Raw genomic sequence first — 24,602 nt, forward strand, 5'->3', positions numbered from 1 at the left:
TGCTCTACCTTTGGTTTCAAAATTTCTCTCCCGATTCCTAAAGTGTTTTTAAAGGATGGTTTTAATTAAGTGATGCCTGCCCAGTTTTAAGTGAAAACTAGTGTTGAGCTGTAGTACAGAGCATGCTTTTCTCTTCTCTTTTCCTGGACTCCTGGGGAGGGAGGCAGGAGCGGTTCCAAGTAGAGCCCGCAAGCATAGGCCGTGTGTGCACTTAGCGTGATCTGAGAGACCGAGACTAGTGAAAAATACTAGCCAGTTGTGAAGCCATAGGAAGGAAATGTTATCGCAGGTAATACTCAATAATATTTACTTCCAGGACAAAGTAATTGTGTTAAATGAATACACATAAGAGTTAAATTAGACCTATGTGGTAGGAATTAATGAAGAACCATCCTAGGAAGGCAGAAAATAACCACCTTGGTTTTCTTGCTCAGAGGTGATTATAAGCATTGGTTACCCAGTATTGCTAAGCCATGGCAAAAGTTCTGAAACATTTATGTACACCCAAACATCGAAATCCGTTTATATCTTAAAAATGGGAAAATAAGTTTAAAGTACTAAGATAGCAAAAGAAATAACAGACTATACTTTGAATTCTTATAGGTGCACAGTGATCGTCCTTAGAGGTCAAAGTTTAAATTGAGGGTCTGAATTTACTTCTCAAAATAAAAACTACAGTTAAAAATGTTGGGCTTTAAAGAGTTTTAATCTTAACTCTCCTCCTTCCGTACCATCCCCCCTCCCCACACACACTCATTTAGCTGTAGAAAATTAGCCCTTTAAGAAGAGATATCCCACTGGGAACTGTGATGTGAATAATCACTGGCATAAAAACCCACATATTTTTGTCAGTTTCAAAACTAAGAAAAGTACCAACATCGAAGATGCTGCTTCACAGTGAATAGTCGGGCTCTGTGCCAACAGCTCGGAGCCTGGAGCCTGCTTCAAAATCCGGGTCTCCTTTCTGTCCCTGCCCTTTGCCTTCTCTGTCAAAAATAAATAAACATTAAAAAAAAAAAAGAACACAGTTACTGGTTGACAAGTTCCTAGGTAATAATGGAAACATTATGTTGGAGAAAGGTGAAGTCAGTTGAAGTCCGTCAAAAGTAGTAAGAGCTGTGTATTGGAAAAATCTCATGTGGCTCTCCTAGATAACCAACAGCTGTGACTTACAAAGAAAGCTTCTATGAGACACTTGTTCCCTGCTGTATCTTTAACACCTAGAATACTTGTCACATAGTAGATGCTCATGTGATAGTTTTTCTTGGTTATATTTGTGTATTCCATTTGTTCTTGACCACATAGGAGCTGAGATGTAAAGCATGTTCCACGTGTTGAGGACCCGTGGAAGCTGGTTAGATAACCACCGGTTGGCAGTGTTTTGGACTCCCGACCGACTGACTGACTGATTGCGAGAGCAAGTGGGCGAGGGGCAGAGAGAGGGAGACTGAGGATCTGAAGCCAGCTCTGCTGAAGGCAGTGAGCCTGACGGTGAACCGCAAGATCGTGACCTGAGCTGAAGTCAGATGCTTAACCGACTGAGCCACCCAGGCACCCCTAGACTCCCAGCTTTAATTTTTTTTTTTTTTTTTTTTTTAATGTTTAGTTTTGAGAGAGACAGACACAGAATGCAAGTGGGTTAGGGGCAGAGAGAGGGAGACACAGAATCTGAAGCAGGCTCCAGGCTCCAAGCTGTCAGCACAGAGCCCGACGCGGGGGTCAAACTCATGAGCTGTGCTGTAAGATCATGACCTGAACCGAAGTCGGATGCCCAACCAACAGCCACCCAGGCGCCCCTAGACTCCCAACTTTAAAGGAAGAAATGTAATGAGTCAGAGTCTTGGGAGTTCTCTTTTGGTACCTTAATTCTGCAAAGTGATGCAACAGTTTTATCATTAATGGAAACCAGCTTTTTTCAAATTGACTTGTGTACTCTGTACTTGTTTACCCAACTGGTGGATGGAAAATGAAAGCACAGGTGACTACCTCAAATGACTTGCTCTGATTCCTCTCCCTGGGTGCTATAAAAAGACAGCCAATTAGTATTATTACTTTTTCCTTTAATGGCCTTGGCTACAAAGATAGCAACATTTGATATGTGATCTGCCCTATGGTCAGTTAAATCAGCCCAAGCGTTTCCAAAATTGGAGAACTGAGCTACTTTGAAATAAAAAGTTTCCTTTTTTTTTTTTTTTAAATCCTTAAACGTGGTTTACGGCATATATCCAAATCATTTTTATAATAATGCCATTTGAAGGTATAGCTGATGTAAAATAAAAAAGCAGGAACCGTGAGAGGCCTGCAGTGGAATGCCCTAGCTACCCCTGTCGTCTTTTTCGCACTAGTGCCCAAACATCTTGCCCGAGCCACTTAGCCTTCTTCCTTCCGTGTGACCCTGGGGGTCGGCCGCAGTGTTCCCCTCCACTCCACACTCCTTCCCTGAGCCTGCTGTCTGAAAGATGAGAGAAACACTTTCTACTGGGATAGCTAAACGGGCAGGAACTGCACCTAGGACTTCGCTCTGCCATTTTGCCTACGATGTGCACAGGGTCTCTGTGTGATGAGGGGAGTTGAGATGGAGAGACGGTGTGGAGAACACTGTGTGTCTGGATCCAATCCCGGGGAAGCAGGAACTACCCTGGGCTTCTCCTCAGGAAAGCCATTCAATTTCCTTTGTGTTTTAGCCAGTTTGATCTGCATTTCTCTAACAAGCAACTGAACAAAAGTTTTTTGGGCGCCTGGGTGGCTCAGTGGGTTAAGTGTCCGACCCTTGATCTCGGCTCAGGTCATGATCTCACAGGTTTAAAGTTTAACTTCTCAGCTAATGGATATGTATATGCAGAATGATAGATATTTCCAGATTGCTTTCCAAAAAGTCAAACTAGTTTACCTACCTGTCAACAGGATAGAAAGGCCCATTTCCTGACACGTTTGCTAATAGTGGATCCTAGCAAACCTTTGGTTTTGGCAAATCTAGAGGGGAAATAGTAACCACTATCCTCTCGTTTGAATTTGAATTCGGTTTAATCTTTTTGTCTTTATGACCATCGTTTTTAATCTTTTTAAATAATTTGTTAACGTTTATTTATTATTGATAGAAAGAGACAGAGCGTGAGCAGGGGAGGGGCAGAGAGAGAGGGAGACACAGAACCCGAAGCAGGCTCCGGGCTCCGAGCTGTCAGCACAGAGCCCGACGGGGGGCTTGAACTCACAAACCGTGAGATCACGACCTGAGCCGAAGTCAGACGCTTAACCGACTGAGCCACCCAGGCGCCCCTATAATGTTCTTTTTTTAAAAAGCTCTTATCTTTAAACCGTCCCGGAATTTTTATTTATTTATCATTTTTTTCCAAATGGAGCGCCATCCACCCCAACAAACTCTTCAAAGTTTACTTAAGAATATTCAAAAACCTTGGAATTGCATTGAATTTGAAGGATACTTTCGGAGTGGCTTCCGGATTCTTTCGTATACATAGATGTCACTACCCATTTACTCACTGGATTAGTAGGTAGTAGTCGTGAGTTCCATAGCCACATGGGCTGTGATGATCTTTCTGAGATGTGACACATTGTGAAACAAATTTGGAATGGAATGTTTGTTTTTTCTTAATTATGGGAAATTCTGTTTTCGTGGTATAACTCTCCAGTTCTACAAACATTTATCAAATACTGTTCCTAGATTATATATATAATGAGCGATAAGGTTTATTTCCAATGCCACTGGAGCTTTCGGTCTAATGGGACACATTGGTAATCATAATTTGTAAACTCAGGTAAGTATCCATATAGGAAAATCCTGGAATCCTAAAGAATGGCACCCAGCACAATGGAAGTATGAATCAGGAGGTCAGGTAAGGCTTCTTGGAGTCAGTCGTGTGTGGGTAAATCTTAAAGGAATGACTGGAGTTAGCTGACTGAAGGGTGGCGTTGTAGATGCAGGTGGCGGAGGGTATGAACGGTATGAGTGGTTATGAAGGTAAGAAGTGCCTTGTCTATAAGCATATATTCTAGGATCTAAACCTGTGTGGGGTTGGCTAGGGAGCCGTAGCCCGACTATAGAGGCCCTTGCTTGTACGCTGTAATGAGAATTTGGTATTTGTACTCTGGGCAATCCGGAGTTACTAAAGATTCTAAGGAGTAGAGGGAGGATGTTGGGCAGGTTTGCGTGTAAGAAACATGTGGCATTTTGGAAGGTGGATTTGAAAGGCTGAGATTGGGGCAGGGAGACCAGTTAGGGGGCTCTTGGCAATGATGATGGCAGGCGTGAGATCAAGGGGATGGGAAGAAGGAAGAAGAGACACACGAGAAATATTGAGTAAAGATGAGCCGGGCTTGGCGATTGTGTTTGCGAGGAGAAAGCAGGGAAAAGTTAGCACCTGGATAGGAGCGTAGGTGACTGGCTGGGTGATTGGGGAGGGGCTTGGAGGTGGGGGGCCAGTGGGATGAGAAGTCAGAATCTGGATGAGTTTCACTCCTCTGGGATATACGAGGGGAGGTGTCCGGCCGGCAGCTGATTGTGACGTGCTGGAGGAAATCTACACCGGGTCCTAATTTGGGAGCCACGAGCATGTTGGCAGTAATTGAAACAATGAGAAAGGGGTAGAAGACCCGGGGGACCCCTACAGATTAGTAAGGAAAGTAGTAAGCCAGAGCCTAAACCTCACATGTAACCCTTCTTATTTAACCGGACGTTCCCAAATACCGACATGTGAAAAAAAAAAAGAGATAAAACTCTTGTGCTTTATTTTTTTAGAGTGAAAATGCCCATATTTCTTCGAATAATAAAAACGGAAATACGCTTCTTTGAAAGTTTTGTTACGAACGCGACTAAGCTGTGAGTTAAAAGTCCATTCTTTAGGCTGGCAGATTGCGATGATAAAACAGTGACTTGTCAACAAAAGAATTTTCTAAACACTACTTCCCTTACGGAACAGGAGACCGACCCACCTAAGAGCACAGTTCCTTACATTAACTGGTATAGATACACATGCACCTATATGTATCTGCATACGCGTCTTCTGAGAGCGCCATACCGTCCTTATGAATAGTGGTGACACATCTCGGTCAGATGGGAACTGGGGTCTGATAATGGCACTGTTTTTTCTAAGGCGGCCGTACCCGTCGTTTTCCAAAAGTGTCACTAACGGTGGCTGCAACTGACATTCTGAATACATAGCCTTCTGTGGAAGGAAGCATCTGTTATTAAAATAGCCCGCGGATGACTCTGGCAAGAAGATACTACTGTCTCTAAGTTCCCTGTACTAGACATAGTCCATGAGTTCTTTTATTATTTTATTAATAATAAATACATTTGATAACATCCTATGCTTCGACTGATTTCTCCGATAAGGACTGAAGCAAATCTTTATAGAGGGCAGAGTTCATGAACCGGGGATACGAGTCTCTGTGCATTAAGGTGTAGATCTGAAGTTGGGCGTCATCGAATATGTGTTGGGAGGGCTCTCCCATGTTCCTGTTGATGACTTCTCTTACGCGGGAGTCCAAGCTGACCTGCCAATCGAAACAAGTAAGAGTTGTGTTAGATCTGTTTCTCTCCGGAGACCCATCCCAAACTCCCGTGGCTTTTTTTTTTTAAATCCCAAACCAAACAAAGTTATCCGAAAATCTAAATTGCTGAAAGAGAAACGGAACACATAGTGAACAGGGGTTCTCTAACTTCAGCGGCATCAGAAGCCACTTGTTAAACAGATTGCGGGGCCCCACCTGCAGAGTGTCTGATTCGGTAGGTGTGGGGAAGGCGTGACGATGTGTATTTCTCACAAGTAATGCTAGTGGGGATCGCGATGCTTCAGAAAACCCCAACCTTGTCTTCCTTATTTATTTATTTATTATTTATTAAATTATTTTGAGTTCATTTATTTTGAAGGAGAGAGAGAGAGAGAGCACACGCATAAGCTGGGGAGGGGAAGAGAGAAGGAAAGACAGAATCCAAGAAGGCTGTGCCATCAGCACAGAGCCCCATGTGGGGCTCGAACCCACACACTATGAGATCAAGAGTCAGATGTTCAACCAACTGCGCCATCCAGATGCCCCCGTTTTCCTTCTTTAAAATGTACAATGTCCTTGGAAGAAAAAAGCATGCACAAACTTATCCCTTGCTAATTTCTTAACACCATTAGGGCTAAAACCTGGAGGTCCCAGGCTGTAGCCAGCTAAGAACACAGTCACAGATTTCCAGGAATGTCCGGCCGGTTGCCGTATGGAAGCTAACTCAGAGCACTGTGCGAGGGTTAAAAGCGCACAGGGCCTGTGTTTAAATCCCAGCTATGCCACCGCTTAGTTTGGGGACTTAGGCAAAGTAAACCGTGCCCTAGCGAACTCCTCCACAAAGGGGATGATGATGACGGTAGCTGGGGGGTGGGAGGATTTAATGAGAATTTATTTAAAGTGCGTGGAATTCAGGAAGTCCTTAGTAGATGTCGGCTCCTTCTCTGATGTCTGCCTCGTCCTAGAGAAGGCTGTCTCCCAGACCAGAGCAAGCCGCTGGGCTCAGACTTTCCCCAGGCTGCAGAACTGAACTCACACATCTTCCCTGCTGCGTGAAGAACCTTTACTGGCCCCTGGCCCCCAAGCTTATTCCTGCGGCAGCCCTCAGCACGAGGCAGTCCTCTCGTAGAAGCTTCCCGAGTGTCAGGCCCGGGGGGCCCAGGGACACGGCTCCTGCCGAAGGAGGGGCTTGATACATATCATTGGCTGGAAGGAAGAAGAAATCATCTGCTCTTGTTGGAGAATTAAACCGAAGTACTACAGAAACCACTGGGGACATTCTAGCTCACACACAGATGCGGCACACGGAATTACTTCGTTCTCTGCGGCCTCCGCACGAAGAAGGTCTCTGGGAGCGTCAGCTCGGGATGACGGAACGGACACAGACGGTTGCTTCGTGAAGGGGCCACCCAGGGTGTGACGACTCTGCTAGGTGCTGTGTTGGGGCTCTGCACCTGTCCTCCCTTGTAATCCTCCCAAACGAACAGGGACATGGTGATGTCCCCTTCGTACAGATGAGGAAACAGACGCCCAGAGAGGTGCGGAAATATACCAAAGGTTACGGAGCCACTAAACGAGAGAACCAGGGTTCAAACCCAAGTGCATCTGACCCCAAAATCTAAGCTCTTAAAAATGTCGATGCTGTTATATTTCAAGTAATAGATGGCTACTTTGGGGAAGAAAGGGTCACCTTTTCATATCCTTTTTTGCTTCACACGTTTGGTAACAAGTGTTTCGGTTCTTTGATGCTTTAAAAGTCAGTGATGACAAATCGCATCTCAAAAAAAGGAAGCAAAATCATGACTAAATAAGAATGTGTAGAAGCCATATATTGAAGGACGAAAATTCTCTTGCTTTTGTTAACCCAAACTGGAAATGACTTTTCTGAACTCTACATTCATAACGTCTGTCAGCGGAGTAGCTCCAACGTAAAAACACAAACTTAAGCAAAGTGGAGCCCCGCTGTCTTTCTCCCAGGCATGATCCCCGTCCTGTCTGCCCAGTTTCCACGAACTACGCCGCCGTCCAGCCCGCCCAGACATGTGGGAATCGTCCAGACGCTGGGATTCACCTCAAATGAAACCCCGCCTCTCTGGTTTCCCTCCAGCTGACCCCACTATGGCTCATCGTGTCCTGTCTGCAGTAATCAGTCTGGTAGCTTCCCCCGCCTCTCGTCTCCTCCTAATCCACTGTGCAGCTACACTGGTCTTTTGAAAATCCAAATTCGACGATGTTGCCAGGCTAACATCCGAGGGCTTCCCAAGATGACCGTCAGAAAACCTCAGCATGGCCCCCAAACGCTTCGATGCTCTTAGACCGCCCCCTTTCCTGAACTCTCTTCCTGCTGTCTACCAGCAGCCCTAGTGGTTTGGGAGACGTGTCACGGTCAGTGTGCCAAACTACTGACGTTCTCACAGTTCACGGGACTGCATGCTTTTACCCTTGGCACATCGAGTCCCGTCCTCTGGGATGTCTTCATCCCGTTGTGTTTCTGGTCATTTCCTTTTCACATCCTTAGTTCGTCCATGGCATCTCCTAGTTCCTGTGCCTCATTCCTGGCCCACCCCCCCGTTGATGGCTCACTCCGCCAGCCCATGTGGCACACGAGGGACTCCATGTCTGTCTGCCCCCTTGACCGAGCTCCTTGACAGGAGAGGCCCTGGTTTATTGACTTGATATTCTTAGGGGCACGTAGGAGGAAAGAATGGGTGATTTTACAATTAGAGCTACAAGATACTAGGTTTGAGATCAACCTGACCCCCTAGATTTTAGCTTTGGAGGAACAAAAACTGGGGATGGAAACTTGATTGATTTCACTCATCTGATTTCTCTGCTATAAGGAAAGGACCCCCTAGGGAAAACCTACGCGGCCTCCGTATCCTATCAGTGATGCTATTTCTATTAAAATAAAAATACCTGTGAAAAAGATTTTGCTCAGAATAAGGGGATACTTTTCTTTAAAGAAATGCTTACAGGGTAGAATAGTTTTAAGCGGTGTTTACAATAAAATGCACAGACTCCCCCTCCTGGAGAATGTGAGGAAAGTCATGAATGCTTTTTTTCCCAGAAAAAGGCACAGCGTTTAGGGGGCACTCAGAGCCCGCTTGTGAGACCACAGTCAAAGGCACCCGAATGCCACGAGTCTGGGTGCAGTGTGTTCTCTATTCTGGAGTAACTGTAACCATGTCAGGTGACCAGACCCTGAGGGGGTTCATTTGACCAACGGCCTCCTGGGAGGAAACCTCTGGAGTAGGGTACGTACCTCTTTCGGAGAAAGAATGGAAATGTAGTCTTCGTAGATTGTCCTTGCTTTCTCTTCGATAACGGTCTTATTAGCTTCCTTTTTCAGCTCCTCACACGCCATCCAGAAAAGCATATTTTCTTCACTGAATTCTGTTCGGAGGAACTCCCGGAAGGCATTCCTTCCCGCCGGGGTAAGCATTACCTTGTCGAACGACTGAGCCCAGGCGCTGACTTCTTCCAGAGTGGGGCTTGGGCTTTGGTGGAGACAGAAAGAGAAGGGCCAGGGGGACCCCGGTTACTGGTCTTCGCAATGCATCACCAGAAACGCACCTTTTCCCCAACCGAGAATGGAAACGGGCGCCTAGGAAGAGAGCGCGAGCTGTTCCCATTTCCTGAAGCCTCTGGCAAAAACACGTGCGTGTGAAATTGTTCTCGATTGTTCTCGCTGGAGGGCATGGCCACTGCCGAACTGCCGGGACACCAGTCGCTAGGATTGCTGCTGTGAACGCGTGCGTTTGCACCTAGAGGAGTCCCGGCAAAGCTTTAAAATTGTTAACAGTGAAGAAAACTCCTGGAAGCAGCTGACCAGAACTCTCCAGTCCCCCGCGACAGGACTAAGGCAGACCTCAGCACACTGCCTTCCAGAACAGCAACGGGACTGTGTCTCCTTCGTGGTTTTTAACACTGGAAAGAGACGGCGGAGGGGGGGGGGCGCCTGGGGGGCTCAGTCGGTTGAGCGTCCAACTTCAGCCAGGTCACGATCTCGCGGTCCGTGAGTTCGAGCCCCGCGTCAGGCTCCGGGCTGATGGCTCGGAGCCTGGAGCCTGTTTCCGATTCTGTGTCTCCCTCTCTCTCTGCCCCTCCCCCGTTCATGCTCTGTCTCTCTCTGTCCCAAAAATAAATGTTGAAAAAAAAAATTAAAAAGAAAAAAATTAATACAGAGGGATCCCATGTACCATGTGCCCACTTTCCCCGAGGTGACGTCTTGCAAAACTACAGTACTCCACGGTCCTCCTGGACATCTTTGATTCAAGCTGAATTCTGCTCACTTACTTTTGTGATTCCACCTTTAATCGGTTTAAACATTTCAGAGACGATTATTTTACATTGTATTACAGATAATTCTCATACCTGAAGTCCTTCAGGCTCTGAATCCAAGTATTGTTTCTACTGCCTGTCATTTGGGGGCTGTGTCCTTTTTTAGTTTTAGTTTAGTTTCTGGTTGGTCTTCGCCTTTAGAAAATGGAGAGTGAAAATTGGGGAGATTTTCTTTCCTCTAGAGAGGGTGGGTACCTGCTTCTTTGGAAATACATCTAGGAGGTGTCACTGACCCAGGACCACCAGGGCTCCTTTCATAGGTCAGGGCTTAAGCTGCGATGTCCCTTTCAACGCCCTGTCCCCACCCGGCTCTGCACTTGTTCTCAGAGAAAACCCTCCTGCCCGGTGCTTAGCTGTCACCATTCAGGGTTCTGCTTATTTTTCATTTGGTTTTGTTTTTCAGGCACTTTGTTGTTTTCCTTACTGTCTATGAGTCCAGCGATGCAAAAACTTGAGAATCATGCAAAATCTGTTGTTCTGCACCGGGCGGGGGGGGGGGGGGGGCTCCGATGATCTACTAGTCCGCCATGCTGCCGAAAGTTCTGTGTTCAGTTTTGAGGGGTGCGGGCTGGGTACCCAAAAATCGGATATGTAACTACTTGCCCTAGTTATTCATAGAAAACACACACTCACATATACAGAGGTTCGTGGTGTAAATTCTATGTCCCTTTCTTGAAATTGTATCTTGAAGATGGATTATAATGACCCAGCAGTGAAGCATGCATAAAAGCTCAAGACCGGAGGAAATGGGTTATAGAAAGTAGTCAGCAAACAAAAAAGAACATAGATGTTCAAACCATTCTTTCGAGTTTAGTTTCTAAATTAGATTCACTGTGTATAGAAGGATCCCATTTCAATACAACTGTGTAAAAATGCATCGAAAATTCCTTTTGAGGATATATAGAAAAACCACTGATGGCAGTTACATCCGGAGATCGGGGCAAGGTCTACAAAAAAAGGAAGACTGGGTTTTTACTGCAAAACTTTTGTAGTGTTGGGGTTTTGTTTCCATATTGGGTAGATTTTTCATCATGAAAAAAAGTATTGTGTATGAAAACCTAAGGTAGCTGTCATAACTAGGAAAATTTGTTTTTTTGAAAATTTTTAATGTTTATTTTTGAGAGGGAGAGAGAGAGACAGAGTGCAAGCGGCGGTGGGGGGGGTGTGGTGGGCAGAGAGAGAGGGAGACACAGAACCCGAAGCAGGCTCCAGGCTCTGAGCCTGTCAGCACAGAGCCCGATGCAGGGCTCGAACCCAAGGACCATGAGATCATGAGCTCAGCCCAAATCAGATGCTTAACCAACTGAGCCACCCAGGCGCCCCTAGGAAAATTTGTTTTGAAAGAAAATGTTTTAAAAGATGTTGAAAATATTATTTAAAGCATAATAATTTAGAGTAATCTGCATAAAAATCTTGGAGTCTTTTCAGAAAGGTTAATCAAACTGGTGTGGCTGACTACAGTGTGTTAACTTATGTTCCTTAAATAGGAGGATTCAAAAGATACCTTTTTACTCCTTCAATTTAAGAAATATATATTAAAGAATGACTCTGAAAAACTTAAAGGCAATCGGTAGTAGACATTTATTTATTTACTATTTACTTATTTATTATTTTTAAAATAGGAGAGAGCAGGGGCACCAGTCCGGCTCAGTTTGTAGAGCGTGCAACTCTCGATCTCAGGATCGTTTAGTTGGAGCCCCACATTGGGGGTGGAGCCTACTTACAAAAATAAAAATATAATAAAAATAATAAAAATATTTAAAATAAGGGAGCATATACTTTCCGTAGTACTGAAGAACCTAAAAGCAAAGAAGGCACAGTTCATGTAGCAAAAGCCAAAACCCAAACCAAACAAGCAGAAATTAAGGAAATAATTAGGAGGTCTTACCAGGATTCAAAGAATATGCTGGAAGATTAAACTTACCAATCATCATCAAAACAACTGACCCACTGTAACTGGATTCTAATTCCCCATTTAGAGACAGACCGACCCTGGGCCAAAATCCGGCGTAATGCTATTTTCAGGAAGCTTACTAAGTATTTAAAAAATTAAGAACAAATAGACAGGCAAAGACATACGAGGCAAATGCAAATAATAATGTCTAAGTAGAATGGGAAACACAAGGCATTAAGTTAGAAAGAGTCATTTCACGTTATTGAATTTAATCGAGAGCAAGTAATGGCCAGCAAATATTGCGTGCTCCCAGGCTCACGACAACAGCCACAATAAACTAGTATTATCCCCATTCCACACACAAGGAAACTGAGGCAGAGTGTGGCTAAGTGCCCGAGTTCACACTGGCAGGATGGGTACAGCCAGGCCTAGATGTGGGGCATTCTGGTTCCAGACAGAAGAGCCTTAAAGCTTTGGTACAGAATATAACATACTAGAATACGTAAGATAAAAGTCATTTTTTTTTTTTTCAACGTTTATTTATTTTTGGGACAGAGAGAGACAGAGCATGAACGGGGGAGGGGCAGAGAGAGAGGGAGACACAGAATTGGAAACAGGCTCCAGGCTCCGAGCCATCAGCCCAGAGCCCGACGCGGGGCTCGAACTCACGGACCGCGAGATCGTGACCTGGCTGAAGTCGGACGCTCAACTGACTGCGCCACCCAGGCGCCCCAAAAGTCATTTTTTAAAGTTTGTTTGTTTTAGTAATCTCTACACCCAACATGGGGCTTGAACTCACAACCTCCAGATCAAGAGTCACACGCTTTTCCAACTGAGCCAGCCAGGCGCCCTCAAGATAAAGGCTATTTTTAAACAAACTCATAAATTTTGCCAGATTTAAAAAAAGTTTTTATTTATTTTTTTTTACTAATTTCAGCATCCAGTGTGGGGTTCAAACTCATGACCCTGAGGTCAAGAGCCTCACACGCCTCCAGCTGAGCATGCCAGGTGCCCCAAAATGTGGAATATTTTAATATGCTTCCCAGACTTTGAGAAATCTGGGTAAAGATAAAGAAGATAAAGAATGGGGAAAAAAAAACCCACACACTTAAGTAACCTTTTAGGCTACTTGTTTTGTTTTCCCTTCAAAAATAAGCAATGTAATACAAGACCTATTTGAACACAACTTTTAGGGTATTTGTCTAGTATCTGTAATTATACAGGCATAATACCAAGAAAAAGTATTAGAATAGGGAAGTGAAAGTAAGTCAGTACGGGAACAAGAAGAGGTAATTTGGGGTGCCTGGGTGGCTTGGTCACTTAAGCATCCAGCTCTTGATTTTGGCTCGGGTCATGACCGCGTGGTCGTGAGTTTGAGCCCCAGGTCAGGCTCCACGCTGGCAGGGCAGAACATGCTTGGGATTCTCTTTCCTTCTTTCTCTGCCCCTCTCCTGCTTTCTCTCTCTCTCAAAATAAATAAATAAACTTAAAAAAAAGAGAATTTAAAAATCTGACACCATGGAAAGTAATTTACGTGTTTTCTTCCCGACTTTCCCCCCCCAAAATACTTAAATTAAAACAGTAATACATGGGGCGCCTGGGTGGCGCAGTCGGTTAAGCGTCTGACTTCAGCCAGGTCACGATCTCGCGGTCCGTGAGTTCGAGCCCCGCGTCGGGCTCTGGGCTGATGGCTCAGAGCCTGGAGCCTGTTTCCGATTCTGTGTCTCCCTCTCTCTCTGCCCCTCCCCCGTTCATGCTCTGTCTCTCTCTGTCCCAAAAATAAATAAACGGTGAAAAAAAAAAAAAAATTAAAAAAAAAAAAAACAGTAATACATTAGCTGAAGTATAAATTTATAGTTAAGAAAAAAACAGACCTTTAGAACTTTCCTGAAAACCAAACGTGTGTGTTTCACTATGGTCTTTTTACATTTTTTTTTTTAAATGTTCATTCATTTTTTTGAGAGAGAGACACACACACAAAGCACAAATGGGGGAGGGGCAGAGAGAGAGAGAGAGACACAGAGTCCGAAGCAGGCTCCAGGCTCTGAGCTGTCAGCACAGAGCCCGACGCGGGGCTGGAACCCACGAACCGCGAGATCAGGACCTGAGCCGAAATCAGATGCTTAACTGACTGAGCCACCCAGAAGCCCCTCACTATGGTCTTTTTAAAAGTCTGCTTTATGAAAATAGGATAACGTCATGTTTAGTCAAGAAGCATCGATTTATATTTGTGATTAGCAGGGATGAGATTAATAACGGAACTAATTTTTCTCCCTGTCACATAATGAATTCTGCAGAGAGAAAATGTGGTGCCACATTATGATTTGATGTTATTAAGTTGCAGTTAGAGGAACTGTGTGTTACAGTGCAAAAAAATCAAAATGACAAGGCTAGCATTCTGTCAATTTGGTAAGCTAAACAATAATGAGACTTTACCTTTCTTCACAGGTTGGAAGGTCTTCTCGTCTGAGCTCATGGGAGGCCCTCCTGGGTCTCTGTTCTTCTTGGTTTCTAACAGTAAGACTGCATGAAACAGGACATTTAAATGTCACTTGAGATCATTCTGTATCAAGGAATATGTTAAAAGTTTTATTTTTAAGTAATCTCTACACCTGTGGGGCTTGAACCCACAACTCCCAAGATTAAGAGTTGTATGCTCTATTGACTAAGCCAGTCAGACATATCAAAGAGTATATTTAAAAAAAATTTTTTTTAATGTCTATTTATTTTTGAGACAGAGAGAGAGACAGAGAGAGAGAGAGAGAGAGACAGAGTGCGAGCGGGGGAGGGGCAGAGAGAGAAGGAGACACAGAATGTGAAGCAAGCTCCAGGCTCTGAGCTGTCAGCACAGATCCCTACATGGGGCTCGAACTCACAAACCGTGAGATCATGACCTGAGCTGAAGTTGGATCCTTAACTGACTGAGCCACCCAGGCGCCCCCTCAAAACATATATTATTAAATTTTTTTTTAATGTTTATTATTTGTTTTTGAAGGAGGGAGGGAGAGAGAGAGAGAGCACAAGTGGGGTAGGGTCAGAGAGAGAGGGAGAGCCAGAATCCGAAGCAGGCTCCAGGCTCTGAGCTGTCAGCACAGAGCCTGACACGGGGCTCGAACTCACGAACCGTGAAATCATGACCTGAGCTGAAGTCGGATGTTTAACTGAGCCACCCAGGCGCCCCCATGAATATTTTAAAGAACTCCAGGTTACCAAGTAGAATTTCTTTCTTTTCTTGAAAAAGACTGACCCAGATTGGTTTCCTTAAGAAAACCAAAAGTATGATGCTAAAGTATTAGCAAAATCAATGATCATATTGTGGTCTACACTAGTTGAGGGAGAGTTTATGTTTAGAATAGTTATTTTCATAAAAACATGTCCATTAGAAAGTAATAAAAAAGGTCACGTTATCAGGATGTTTTGGGTTTTCATTTCATTTTTGCACCTTGAAAAAAAGTGTATGTTCTCCAGTCAAAATGGAGGTTTTAGATCTTCATAGGCACAAATACAAAAGTGTTGGAGAAAACCAGGAAAGCATACAATCAAAGTTTATTATCTTCCACGAGATTTTAAATTTCCTTATATCCTATACATTTTTTTTTTTGTAAATTTATTCCAGTTATTTTTGTTGTTACTGCAAATGCAATGTTCAATTCCACCTAATCTCCTAACTGGTTCCTGTTTGTACATATCAACTGATATGTACTGTTTGTACATATCAACTTTCTTTTTTTTAAGTGTTTATTTATTTTGAGCGAGAGAGCGTGTGCAAGAGAGAGCGCACAAGTGGGAGAGAGGCAGAGAGAGAGAGAGAGGGAGAGAGAATTCCAAGCAGGCTCCTAGCTATTGGTAGAGAGCCCAGCGTGTGGCTCAAACCCATGAACAGCGAGATCATGACCTGAGCCGAAGTCAACGGTCGGACGCTTCACTGACTGAGCCACCCAGGCACGCCAAGGCTCTTACTTTCTTAATAGCTTTATTGAACCATCGTTGACACATCATGAAGTTACTTGTTTAAAGTGCACAGCTCAGGGGCGCCTGGGTGGCGCAGTCGGTTAAGCGTCCGACTTCAGCCAGGTCACGATCTCGCGGTCCGTGAGTTCGAGCCCCGCGTCGGGCTCTGGGCTGATGGCTCAGAGCCTGGAGCCTGTTTCCGATTCTGTGTCTCCCTCTCTCTCTGCCCCTCGCCCGTTCATGCTCTGTCTCTCTCTGTCCCAAAAATAAATAAACGTTGAAAAAAAAAATTAAAAAAAAAAAAAATAAAGTGCACGGCTCAGTTGTTTGCGGCATAATCAGAAGGTTGTGCAACCATCACTCCAGAAGGAAGCCCCATGTAGCAACCCCTCCTCATTAGCCCCCACATCCCACGTCCTCCGGCCCTGGACGTGTGCTACCCTATGTCCTGTCTCTCTAGATACACCTCTTTTGAATGATACAGCATGTTGTCTTTGGTGACTGCCTTGTTTTCACCTGGCATGTTTTCATGGTTCCTTCATGTTGTTACAGGTATGAGTACTTCATGCCTTTTGCAGCTTAACCACCTTCCGCTGTGTGGTCATATGAAGTTTGCTATCCATCAATCACTTGATGAGTATCTAGGTTATCTGCCCTTTTTGGCCACTATAAATAATGCCACTGCACACATTCTGTGGATGTTTGTTTTTCTCTCTTGGGTAGATACTTAAGGATGGAAATGCTCTCATATGGTAACTCCGTTTTTAACATTTTGAAGAGGTCCCAAACTCTTTTCCAAAGTAGCAGCACCATTTTGCATTCCTACCGGCAATGTTGGAGGGACCCCGTTTCTCCACATCCTTGCCAACACTTGTAACTGTCTGTCCTTTTTATTCTCGCCAGTTCAGGGGGTATGAAGCGGTATCTCATTGCAGTTTTGCTTTGCCTTTTGCTAAACGGCTAATGACATTGAGTATTTTTTCCTGTATCTATTAGTTATTTGTACGTCTTCTTTGGAGACCTGTGTACTCGGATCTTGTGCCTGCCTTTAACTTGGTTTGTTTTTTAGGGGCGCCTGGGTGGCTCAGTCGGTTGAGGTCTGACTTCGGCTCAGGTCATGATCTCACGGTTCGTGAGTTCGAGCCCCGCACCAGGCTCTGTGCTGTCAGCAGAGTCTGCTTCAGATCTTCTGTCCCCCTCCTCCCTCTCTGCCTCTCCCCTACTGTGTCTCTCTCTCTCTCTCAAAATAAATAAACTTAAAAATATAAATTGGTTTGTTTTTTTTTACTTTGGAATTGTTAAGAGTTCTTTACATTCTGAAGGCTATTCTTTTTTACACTAATTCTGTATCTTTCTACGATTTGAATTCTTTTGTGTTTGCATCAGCTGAGCAGTCATTCTCTTGGTATTTCCGAGCGTACTCTCGTATCTTCTGCAGATGGAGAGCCTTATCACTTCTCTTCTGGTTCTGAGGCCTCAGGTTGTTTTCTCTTGCCCAGCTGCATCAACTGATACTTAAAATCCAACGTTAAAACAGCAGGGGAGAACAGACATCCTCGCCTGGTTCTTGCTTTTGGGCAGGAATGTTTTCAGTTCCCTATTAATTTCAAAACGGGGGCGCTTGGCCGGCTCAGGGGCATGTGACTCTTGATCTCAGGGCTGTTGAGTTCAAGCCCCACGTTGGGGGTAGGGATTACTTCAAAATAAAATCTTTAAAACGTTTTTTCAAAATGGATTATTACCGTTATTTCAGTTTGCTTTATCTGACTATTGCCACTGTACTATCTTTTCTATCCTCCTTATTAAATATCTTTCCTCTCCAGTCTTTCTACCATTTTATAAAAGCAGTTCAGCCTATTTTCAGCACAACTGCTTTATGGATTTTCAGTAATGGCGTGTGTGCGCGCAGCTCTGTTTTTCTTTAATGCAAAGTCATCAGACGCGCAGGACGCTCCCGCCTTGTTGCTTCCGCGATGCCAGTTTCAGTAAATAACGGTTTCTGAAAACAAAAACAAACTTAGGAGGCATCTGGAGGGTGTGCTGGCTGCAAGAGCGTTAGTACTGCTTGACTTACGCTTCTTTTGTTACGCAGAAAACATCACTACACAATGGGTACGAAAAATCCAGGAGGAACAGAAAGGATGAATTTGACACAAGGTTTCTAAGAGGCCCGGAAGTTATATTGTGAATTGAATGACACAGTCTTCATTTAAGCTTTGACATTTTTTCCACGTCTCATTGTTTTTAGAAGTAGGAATATATATATATATATATATATATATATATATATATATTTTTTTTTTTTTAATGTTTATTTATTTTTGAGACAGAGAGAGACAGAGCACGAGCGGGGGAGGGGCAGAGAGAGAGGGAGACACAGAATCGGAAACAGGCTCCAGGCTCCGAGCCATCAGCCCAGAGCCCGACGCGGGGCTCGAACTCACGGACCGTGAGATCGTGACCTGAGCCGACGTCGGACGCTCAACCGACCGAGCCACCCAGGCGCCCCAAGAAGTAGGAATATTTCTTAATGAGATAATGTGTTCCTAAAAAAGTGAGAGGTATATTTTGCGTCAGTTTTTAAACCTGAGTTTCTTGTTAATTGTCACAGTAGAACAAGCCAAGAAAACGTTGCGGGCGGTTAAAACAGTTCCTCGCCACGTGGAAGAACTATTCAGTGAAACAAGTCCCATGGTTAGATACATTTTGGTAAATTTTTTAGTTCTGAAGAGGAAGAAATTCTTCAGTCTTCTAGAAGGGGAAAGAAAAAGTTTATGTTTTAGGGATCAAGCATCTGAATGGCTCCTTTCATAAAACGAAATGCCGTAAGGCCATGAAGCAGAATTCTGAAAGAATAACAAGGGCTTACAAAACATACTGACATTTACTCTTCTTAAAAATCGACTCTACTATGTATTAGCAACAGGGATAAATCGCAAGGGCATGTTGGGGGGAAAAAAAATCAAGGAGATTAAATATTGAGACAGTTGAAGTTTGCTGTGTACTTTCTTCCGTCTCATTTCACCCGTCTACTCCAGAGAGAATACCATCCTGAATCTGTTCTCATTCCATTCATAGCTATGCTACTCTATGTATATAAATATAAATATATATAAATACAAAAACATATTTCAAATTTTGCAAAGGTATTATTATACGATATGCACTGCTTTACAATCTGTTTCCTATTTTTAATTTTTCCTCCAGCACATGAATTTAAATGCACTGCAAAATATTTACCCATTTTCCTGTTCATGAACCTCACAGACATTTTCAGTTTTTGTCAAACAGATTCATGCTTCCATGAATTGTCTCATACGTGTCTCCTTTTGCATGTGTGCAAGAGTTTTTTTTTTAGGGTAGAGTGTTACATTTAGAAGGCTATGTATTTAGGGGCGCCTGGATGGCTCAGTCGGTTGACTGTCCGACTTTGGCTCAGGTCATGAGCTCATGGTTTGTGGGTTCGAGCCCCGCGTCGGGCTCTGTGTTGACAGCTCAGAGCCTGGAGCCTGCTTCAGATTCTCTGTCTCTCCCTTTCTCTCTGCCCCTCCCCTGCTTGCTCTCTCTCAAAAGTAAATAAACATAAAAAAAAAATTAGAAGGCTATGTGTTTAACTTTCATATATCTGATCCTTGTTTGTAGGAGCACAAGTGGATTATGTTTCCTGTTTTATTTCATTTGCTTATTTTCCTTTTGGTCATTATGTTCTTATTTGTCTCCTGAAGTTCTTTCTCTATATGCTCTAGGTTTAATTTCTTTCTTTGTTAAATCCACTGTAATTATCTTCTCCCAGGATGTTCTATCTGCTCATTTTATTTCTGATATATTTTGTTAAACACATTTTAAAAACTGTTTTATCCAAATACAATTCATACACCATACAACCCCCAATTTCAATGGTACCAGTCAGTGGTTTTAGTTTATTAATACAATTGTGCAGCCATCACCATGGTTTTAGAACAGTTCATCATCACTGTTAAATGAAGCTCTGTATACATCAGCACTAACTCCCAACCCCCCCAGTCCTAGGCAACTGCTAATCTACTTTCTGTCTCTATTCTGGACATTTCACATAAATGGAATCATACAGTAAGTGGTCTTTTGTTTCTGGCTCCTTTCACCTAGCATCATCTTTTCAAGGTTTATCCATGTTTTAGCAGTTTTAATACTTTATTCCTTTGACGGTCAAATCCCATTCCACCGTATGGATATACACCACGCTTTGTTTATCCATTCGTTAGTTGACGGACATTTAGATTGCTTCCGGTTTGGGGCTAGTATTAATCACACTGCTATAAATATTCGTGTACAAGTCTTTGTGGGAAATAGATTTTTATTTCTCTTGTTAGGCACATTTTAACCTTTTAATGTGGCCAACTTAATGGATCTTTGAAAAAAGTAATTCTTCCCAGCGCCAAGATCACAAAGATATTATCCTATATTTTACTCTCGGCCTCTCACCTTTAGGCCTGTAACCATCTGGATGAGTTGATCTTGGTTTTTTGGTTTTTTGTTTTTTTTTTTTTGTTTTTTGGGGTAGGGAGAGACTGATTTTGTACGTGATGCAATATAGGAATATGAGTCTATTTTTGTGGATTTGGATACCAGGTAGGGTGACCAACTTTCCTGGTTTGCCTGGACTCGTGGGTTTTCTGGGACGTAGGGCTTTTCACTGCTAAAACCGAGACATCTCAGGCAACTGGGTTGAGCTGGTCACCCTAATACCAAGTATCTTGGGGTTTGCTGAATAGTTTATTCTCTCTTTTGTCAAAACCACTTTTGTCCTATGTTTATCGTTTTCTGTATTTCTTTTGTCGTCTTCCATTGGTGTGGAAACTACATGTTGTACTTCTGACTAATGAAGAATACCATTAATTTCGGAAGAAAATGTAACTTTGGTCTAAGTTACTTGGTGTGTCTACCATGCACATGGGATTATTTGCTTATGACTCTGGATTTATCCTTTTTAGTGTTTGTTCATTTATTTTGGGGGAGAGAGAGTGCGAGCAGGGCAGGGACGGAGAAAAGAGAGAGAGAGAATCCCAGGCAGGCTCTGCACCGTCGGTGCAGAACCCAGCGTGGGGCTCGAACTCACGAACTACAAGATCATGACTTGAACTGAAATCAAGAGTCAGACACTTAGCCGACTGAGCCACCCAGGTGCCCCTGTATTGGCACTTTTAAACACACAATTAAATATGACATTTTATAGCTATATTTGATCAGTCTTGTGTCCATGATTGTTATTTGTTTCCCATGACTACCCTCTGGGTTCACTTTTTCTTCCTGAAGTATATTCTTCCTTATTTCTTTTAGGGAAGGTCTGAAGGTAGTTAGCTCTCTAGGCCTTTGTATGTCTGAAAATGTCTTATGTTATCCACACTCTTGAATCATAGTTTGACTGACTTTTTCATTTTCTTCCATTCTTTGAAGACACTGCTGTCTTATATTATTTTAGTCAAAGTTATAATTAACATACAGTGTTGTATCAGTTTCAGGTGCACAACTGAACAATTCAACACTGTTTCTCATTGCTCTGTTGTCTGTTAAATACACACACAATATGTGCTACGGAAGTGTTGGCTAGGGCGATGATGCCTATGTACGGCTTTATGATTTATTTGCCGTGGCCAGTGCCAGTAGAAGCCTACTCTGGGACCTGTGGCCACCCGCTGTGTCTACTCCATCAGTCCCATACACTGTTCAGGCCATGGTCTCAGCCTTCCGTGTCCCTCTAAAGCAGCAGAGAAGGGAGGGGTGACGGGGTAAATGGGGGTCTCACCCACACCAGGATATCCCTGCACGTCTCTCGCACAATCAGCTTTAATTAGCTCACTGAAACTGATTAGCAGAGTGAAGGCTGGAAGGTGGGGCCTAAACGTAGTCCCTTCACCATTGGTGGGTATCCTCCCTGGATACCCACGTGTGGAGGGTGTGCCACCCGTGCTTCCCCTCCGGTTTCCAGCCGAGTCCTTTAGACGCCCCTTGGGGCTGAAGCCTTGCCTTGACCAAGCCAGACCGCTTGGCTCCTGCCAGCCCCATCTCCCCCATATTCCCACCTGCTGTATAGACCAACCACCCACCACCGTGGTTCCATCAGTCCTTGGAGTGTCGTGTTGCCGGCTCCCATCTACCAGATTGGAACTTCCTGGAAGTTAACGCCGGCCCAAATCAAGCAAGAGATCAAACTCTCCTGGACATTTAATTTCAGCCTCCACTGGCTTTACCCCAATTATAACGGTCCTGTCACTGTTCTCGATCAGCTACACTGTCACCTGGTCGTCTTCTCCACTGGGGAGTGAGGTCTTGGCTCAACATAAATTTACAATAACTTAATTTCCAATAATTTTAATTGCCTAAAGTCAGGCACACATTTGGTGGGCAATAAGCACTTTTCATAGTCACGATTTCAGAAATGCCACCTAAAGTTCCTACGATTTCTAGGTGTAAATTGTATACACTTCTCCAGAACTTTAACAGGGACTCAAATGGTCAAGGATATTTTATATTCAAGTTGTGTCTCTCTCTTTTTAAGCAAACGCTGTGTATCTTCCTGTACCAGTAAGTTATCTTGTGTTTTTACGTTTTTCTCTCTGTTAAGCATAGATTTTGACATTTCTCTTTATTGAAAATTGAAGTTGATAAAAGAGAAGCAGAAGATAAAAATCCATGCTCTCTCTACTTAACCTTTTAGACCCACCGTGACTTCGAACACTTCTACCAAGCCTTTATTACCAAGTAGAGTGCCTGAGTTCATTCCTTTCTAACCATCTAGTTACTGTTTTTGCCCCCAAAGTAATATTTTATCACCAACCGCCTTAGATTATTCTTTAGTTGTTTAACACACTAAACTGATTTCAGGGATTTGAATAGAAAGTCCCTTAAAAGCTAGGATACATGGCCCCTTAGTGTGTGTGTGTGTGTGTGTGTATGCATATGTGTGCATGTGTGTATGTATGTGTATATGTGCATATGTGTGTGTATGTGTGTGTGGCTCTGTGTGTGGATGTGTCTGTGTATGTGCGTGTATGTTTATATGCATGTATGTGTACATGTCTCTGTGCACGCATGTATGCATGTGCATGTATGTGTGTACATGTATGCATGTCTCTGCGTATATGTGTCTGTGTGTATGTGTATACATGTATGTGTATATGTATGTGCATGTGTATTTGTATATGTGTCTCTGTGTATATATGTGTATGTGTCTGTGTGTATGCATGTATGTGCATACATGTATGCATGTATGTGCATATGTGCATGTGTTTATGTCTCTGTGTATGTGTGAGTGTGCATGTGTCTCTGTGTACGTGTATATATGTGTGTCTGTGTGTCTCTGTGTATATATGTGTGTATATGTCTGTGTATGTATGTATGTGCATATGTGTATGTATATATGTGTCTGTATGTGTATCTCTGTGTGTATGTGTATGCATATGTGTGTGTGTGTCTCTACGAGTGTGTGTATGTGTGTGTATGTGTCTCTGTGTGTATATATATGTGTATGTGTGTGCATATGTATATATGTGTCTCTGTGTGTGTGCATGTCTCTGTGTATGTGTATATATGTGTGTGTATGTGTCTGTGTATGTGTGTATATGAGTGCATGTGTGTGTGTATGTGTCTCTCTGTGTGTATGTGTGTATATGTGTGTGTGTATGTGTATATATGTATCTCTGTGTGTGTATGTATGTATGTATGTATATGCATGTGTGTCCCTGTGTGTATGTATGTGTCCCTGTGTGTATATGTGTGTGTATGTGTATACATGTGCGTGTCTCTGTGTATACGTGTGTGTATGTGTCTCTGTGTGTGTGTGTCTGTGTCCCTGTGTGTCTGTGTCTCTGTGTGTACGTACGTGCGTCTGTGTGTGTGTATGTGTCTGTGTGTGTCTGTGTGTGTCTCTGTGTCTCTGTGTGCGTGTGTATGTGTCCCTGTGTGTCTGTGTGTGCGTCTGTGTCTCTGTGTGTATGTATATGTATATATGTGTCTCTGTGTGTATGTGTGTGCACATGTGTCTATGTGTATGTGTGTATGTGTATATATGTATGTATCTGTGTGTATATATGTGTCTCTGTATGTGTCTATATGTGTATAGGGGTGTGTACGTGTCTGTGTGTGCATATGTGTACATGTATGTGCATGTGTGAATGTGTCTATGTATCTCTGTGTGTATGTGTATGTGTGTATATGTGAGTATGTGTATGTGTCCCTGTGTGTATGTATGTATCTGTATATGTGTGCATATGTGTGTGTGTCCGTGTATGTATGTGTCCCTGTGGGCATATATGTGCGTGTCTGTGTGTATATGTGTGTGTCTGTGTCTTTGTGTGTGTATGTGTATGTGTGTATGTGTATATATGTGTGTGTCTGTGTCTCTGTGTGTGTCTGTGTCCCTGTGTGTATATGTGTGTGTCTGTGTCTCTGTGTGTGTGTCTGTGTCCCTGTGTGTATATGTGTGTCTGTCTCTGTGTCCCTGTGTGTGTCTGTGTCTGTGTCTCTGTGTGTGTCTGTGTCCCTGTGTGTATATGTGTGTCTGTCTCTGTGTCCCTGTGTGTGTGTGTGTCTGTGTCTCTGTGTGTGTCTGTGTCTCTGTGTGTGCGTCTGGGCGTGTGTGCGTGTCGTCCTTCAGAGATCCCGTATCAGCGGCAGGCACGCAGTGCTGTCTACAAGGAATCGCAAGCTGGCACTACTCAGGGGCGCCCCCTCCCGGTCGGCGTAGTGACGACAGCGGCCCAGGGCTTACCAGGAACAGCTACAGCAGCAGCACCAGCAGAAGCAGCAGGCGTTGGAGCCGCGGCTCCCCGCTCCGTGCTGGCCCGGCGCGGGGCCGGTGGTCTCCTGGGCCGCGGGCATCTGCCGTTTCCGCACCTCCGTCCGCTCGGATCCCACGGGCTGCAACAGCGCA

General features: G+C 43.8%; 1 protein-coding gene and 1 long non-coding RNA gene across 4 annotated transcripts in view; one reads left to right on the top strand and one right to left on the bottom strand.

Annotated features, from left to right (window-relative positions):
* Positions 1 to 5,274: 5,274 nt before the first annotated feature.
* Positions 5,275 to 24,602, bottom strand: part of RGS20 (regulator of G protein signaling 20) — an 86,074-nt gene continuing 66,746 nt past the window's right edge. For all 3 annotated transcript variants that reach the window (XM_086695001.1, XM_025922857.2, XM_086695002.1), the window contains 4 exons: positions 24,441 to 24,589; positions 14,180 to 14,266; positions 8,771 to 9,005; positions 5,275 to 5,511 (listed from right to left, as the gene is read on the bottom strand). In XM_086695001.1, the coding sequence (XP_086551127.1) occupies positions 5,323 to 5,511; positions 8,771 to 9,005; positions 14,180 to 14,266; positions 24,441 to 24,589 (660 nt within the window). In that variant the 3' untranslated portion in view covers positions 5,275 to 5,322. The remainder of the gene's footprint in view (positions 5,512 to 8,770; positions 9,006 to 14,179; positions 14,267 to 24,440; positions 24,590 to 24,602) is intronic.
* Positions 11,835 to 12,830, top strand: LOC147572131 (uncharacterized). Its single transcript, XR_015246522.1, has 2 exons — positions 11,835 to 12,245; positions 12,470 to 12,830. It is a non-coding gene; the product is annotated as an uncharacterized LOC147572131 (long non-coding RNA).

Source organism: Puma concolor, chromosome F2 (genome assembly GCF_028749965.1).
Source record: "Puma concolor isolate L17-30 chromosome F2, mPumCon1.1.hap2, whole genome shotgun sequence".
In the NCBI taxonomy this organism is placed as follows: domain Eukaryota; kingdom Metazoa; phylum Chordata; class Mammalia; order Carnivora; family Felidae; genus Puma; species Puma concolor.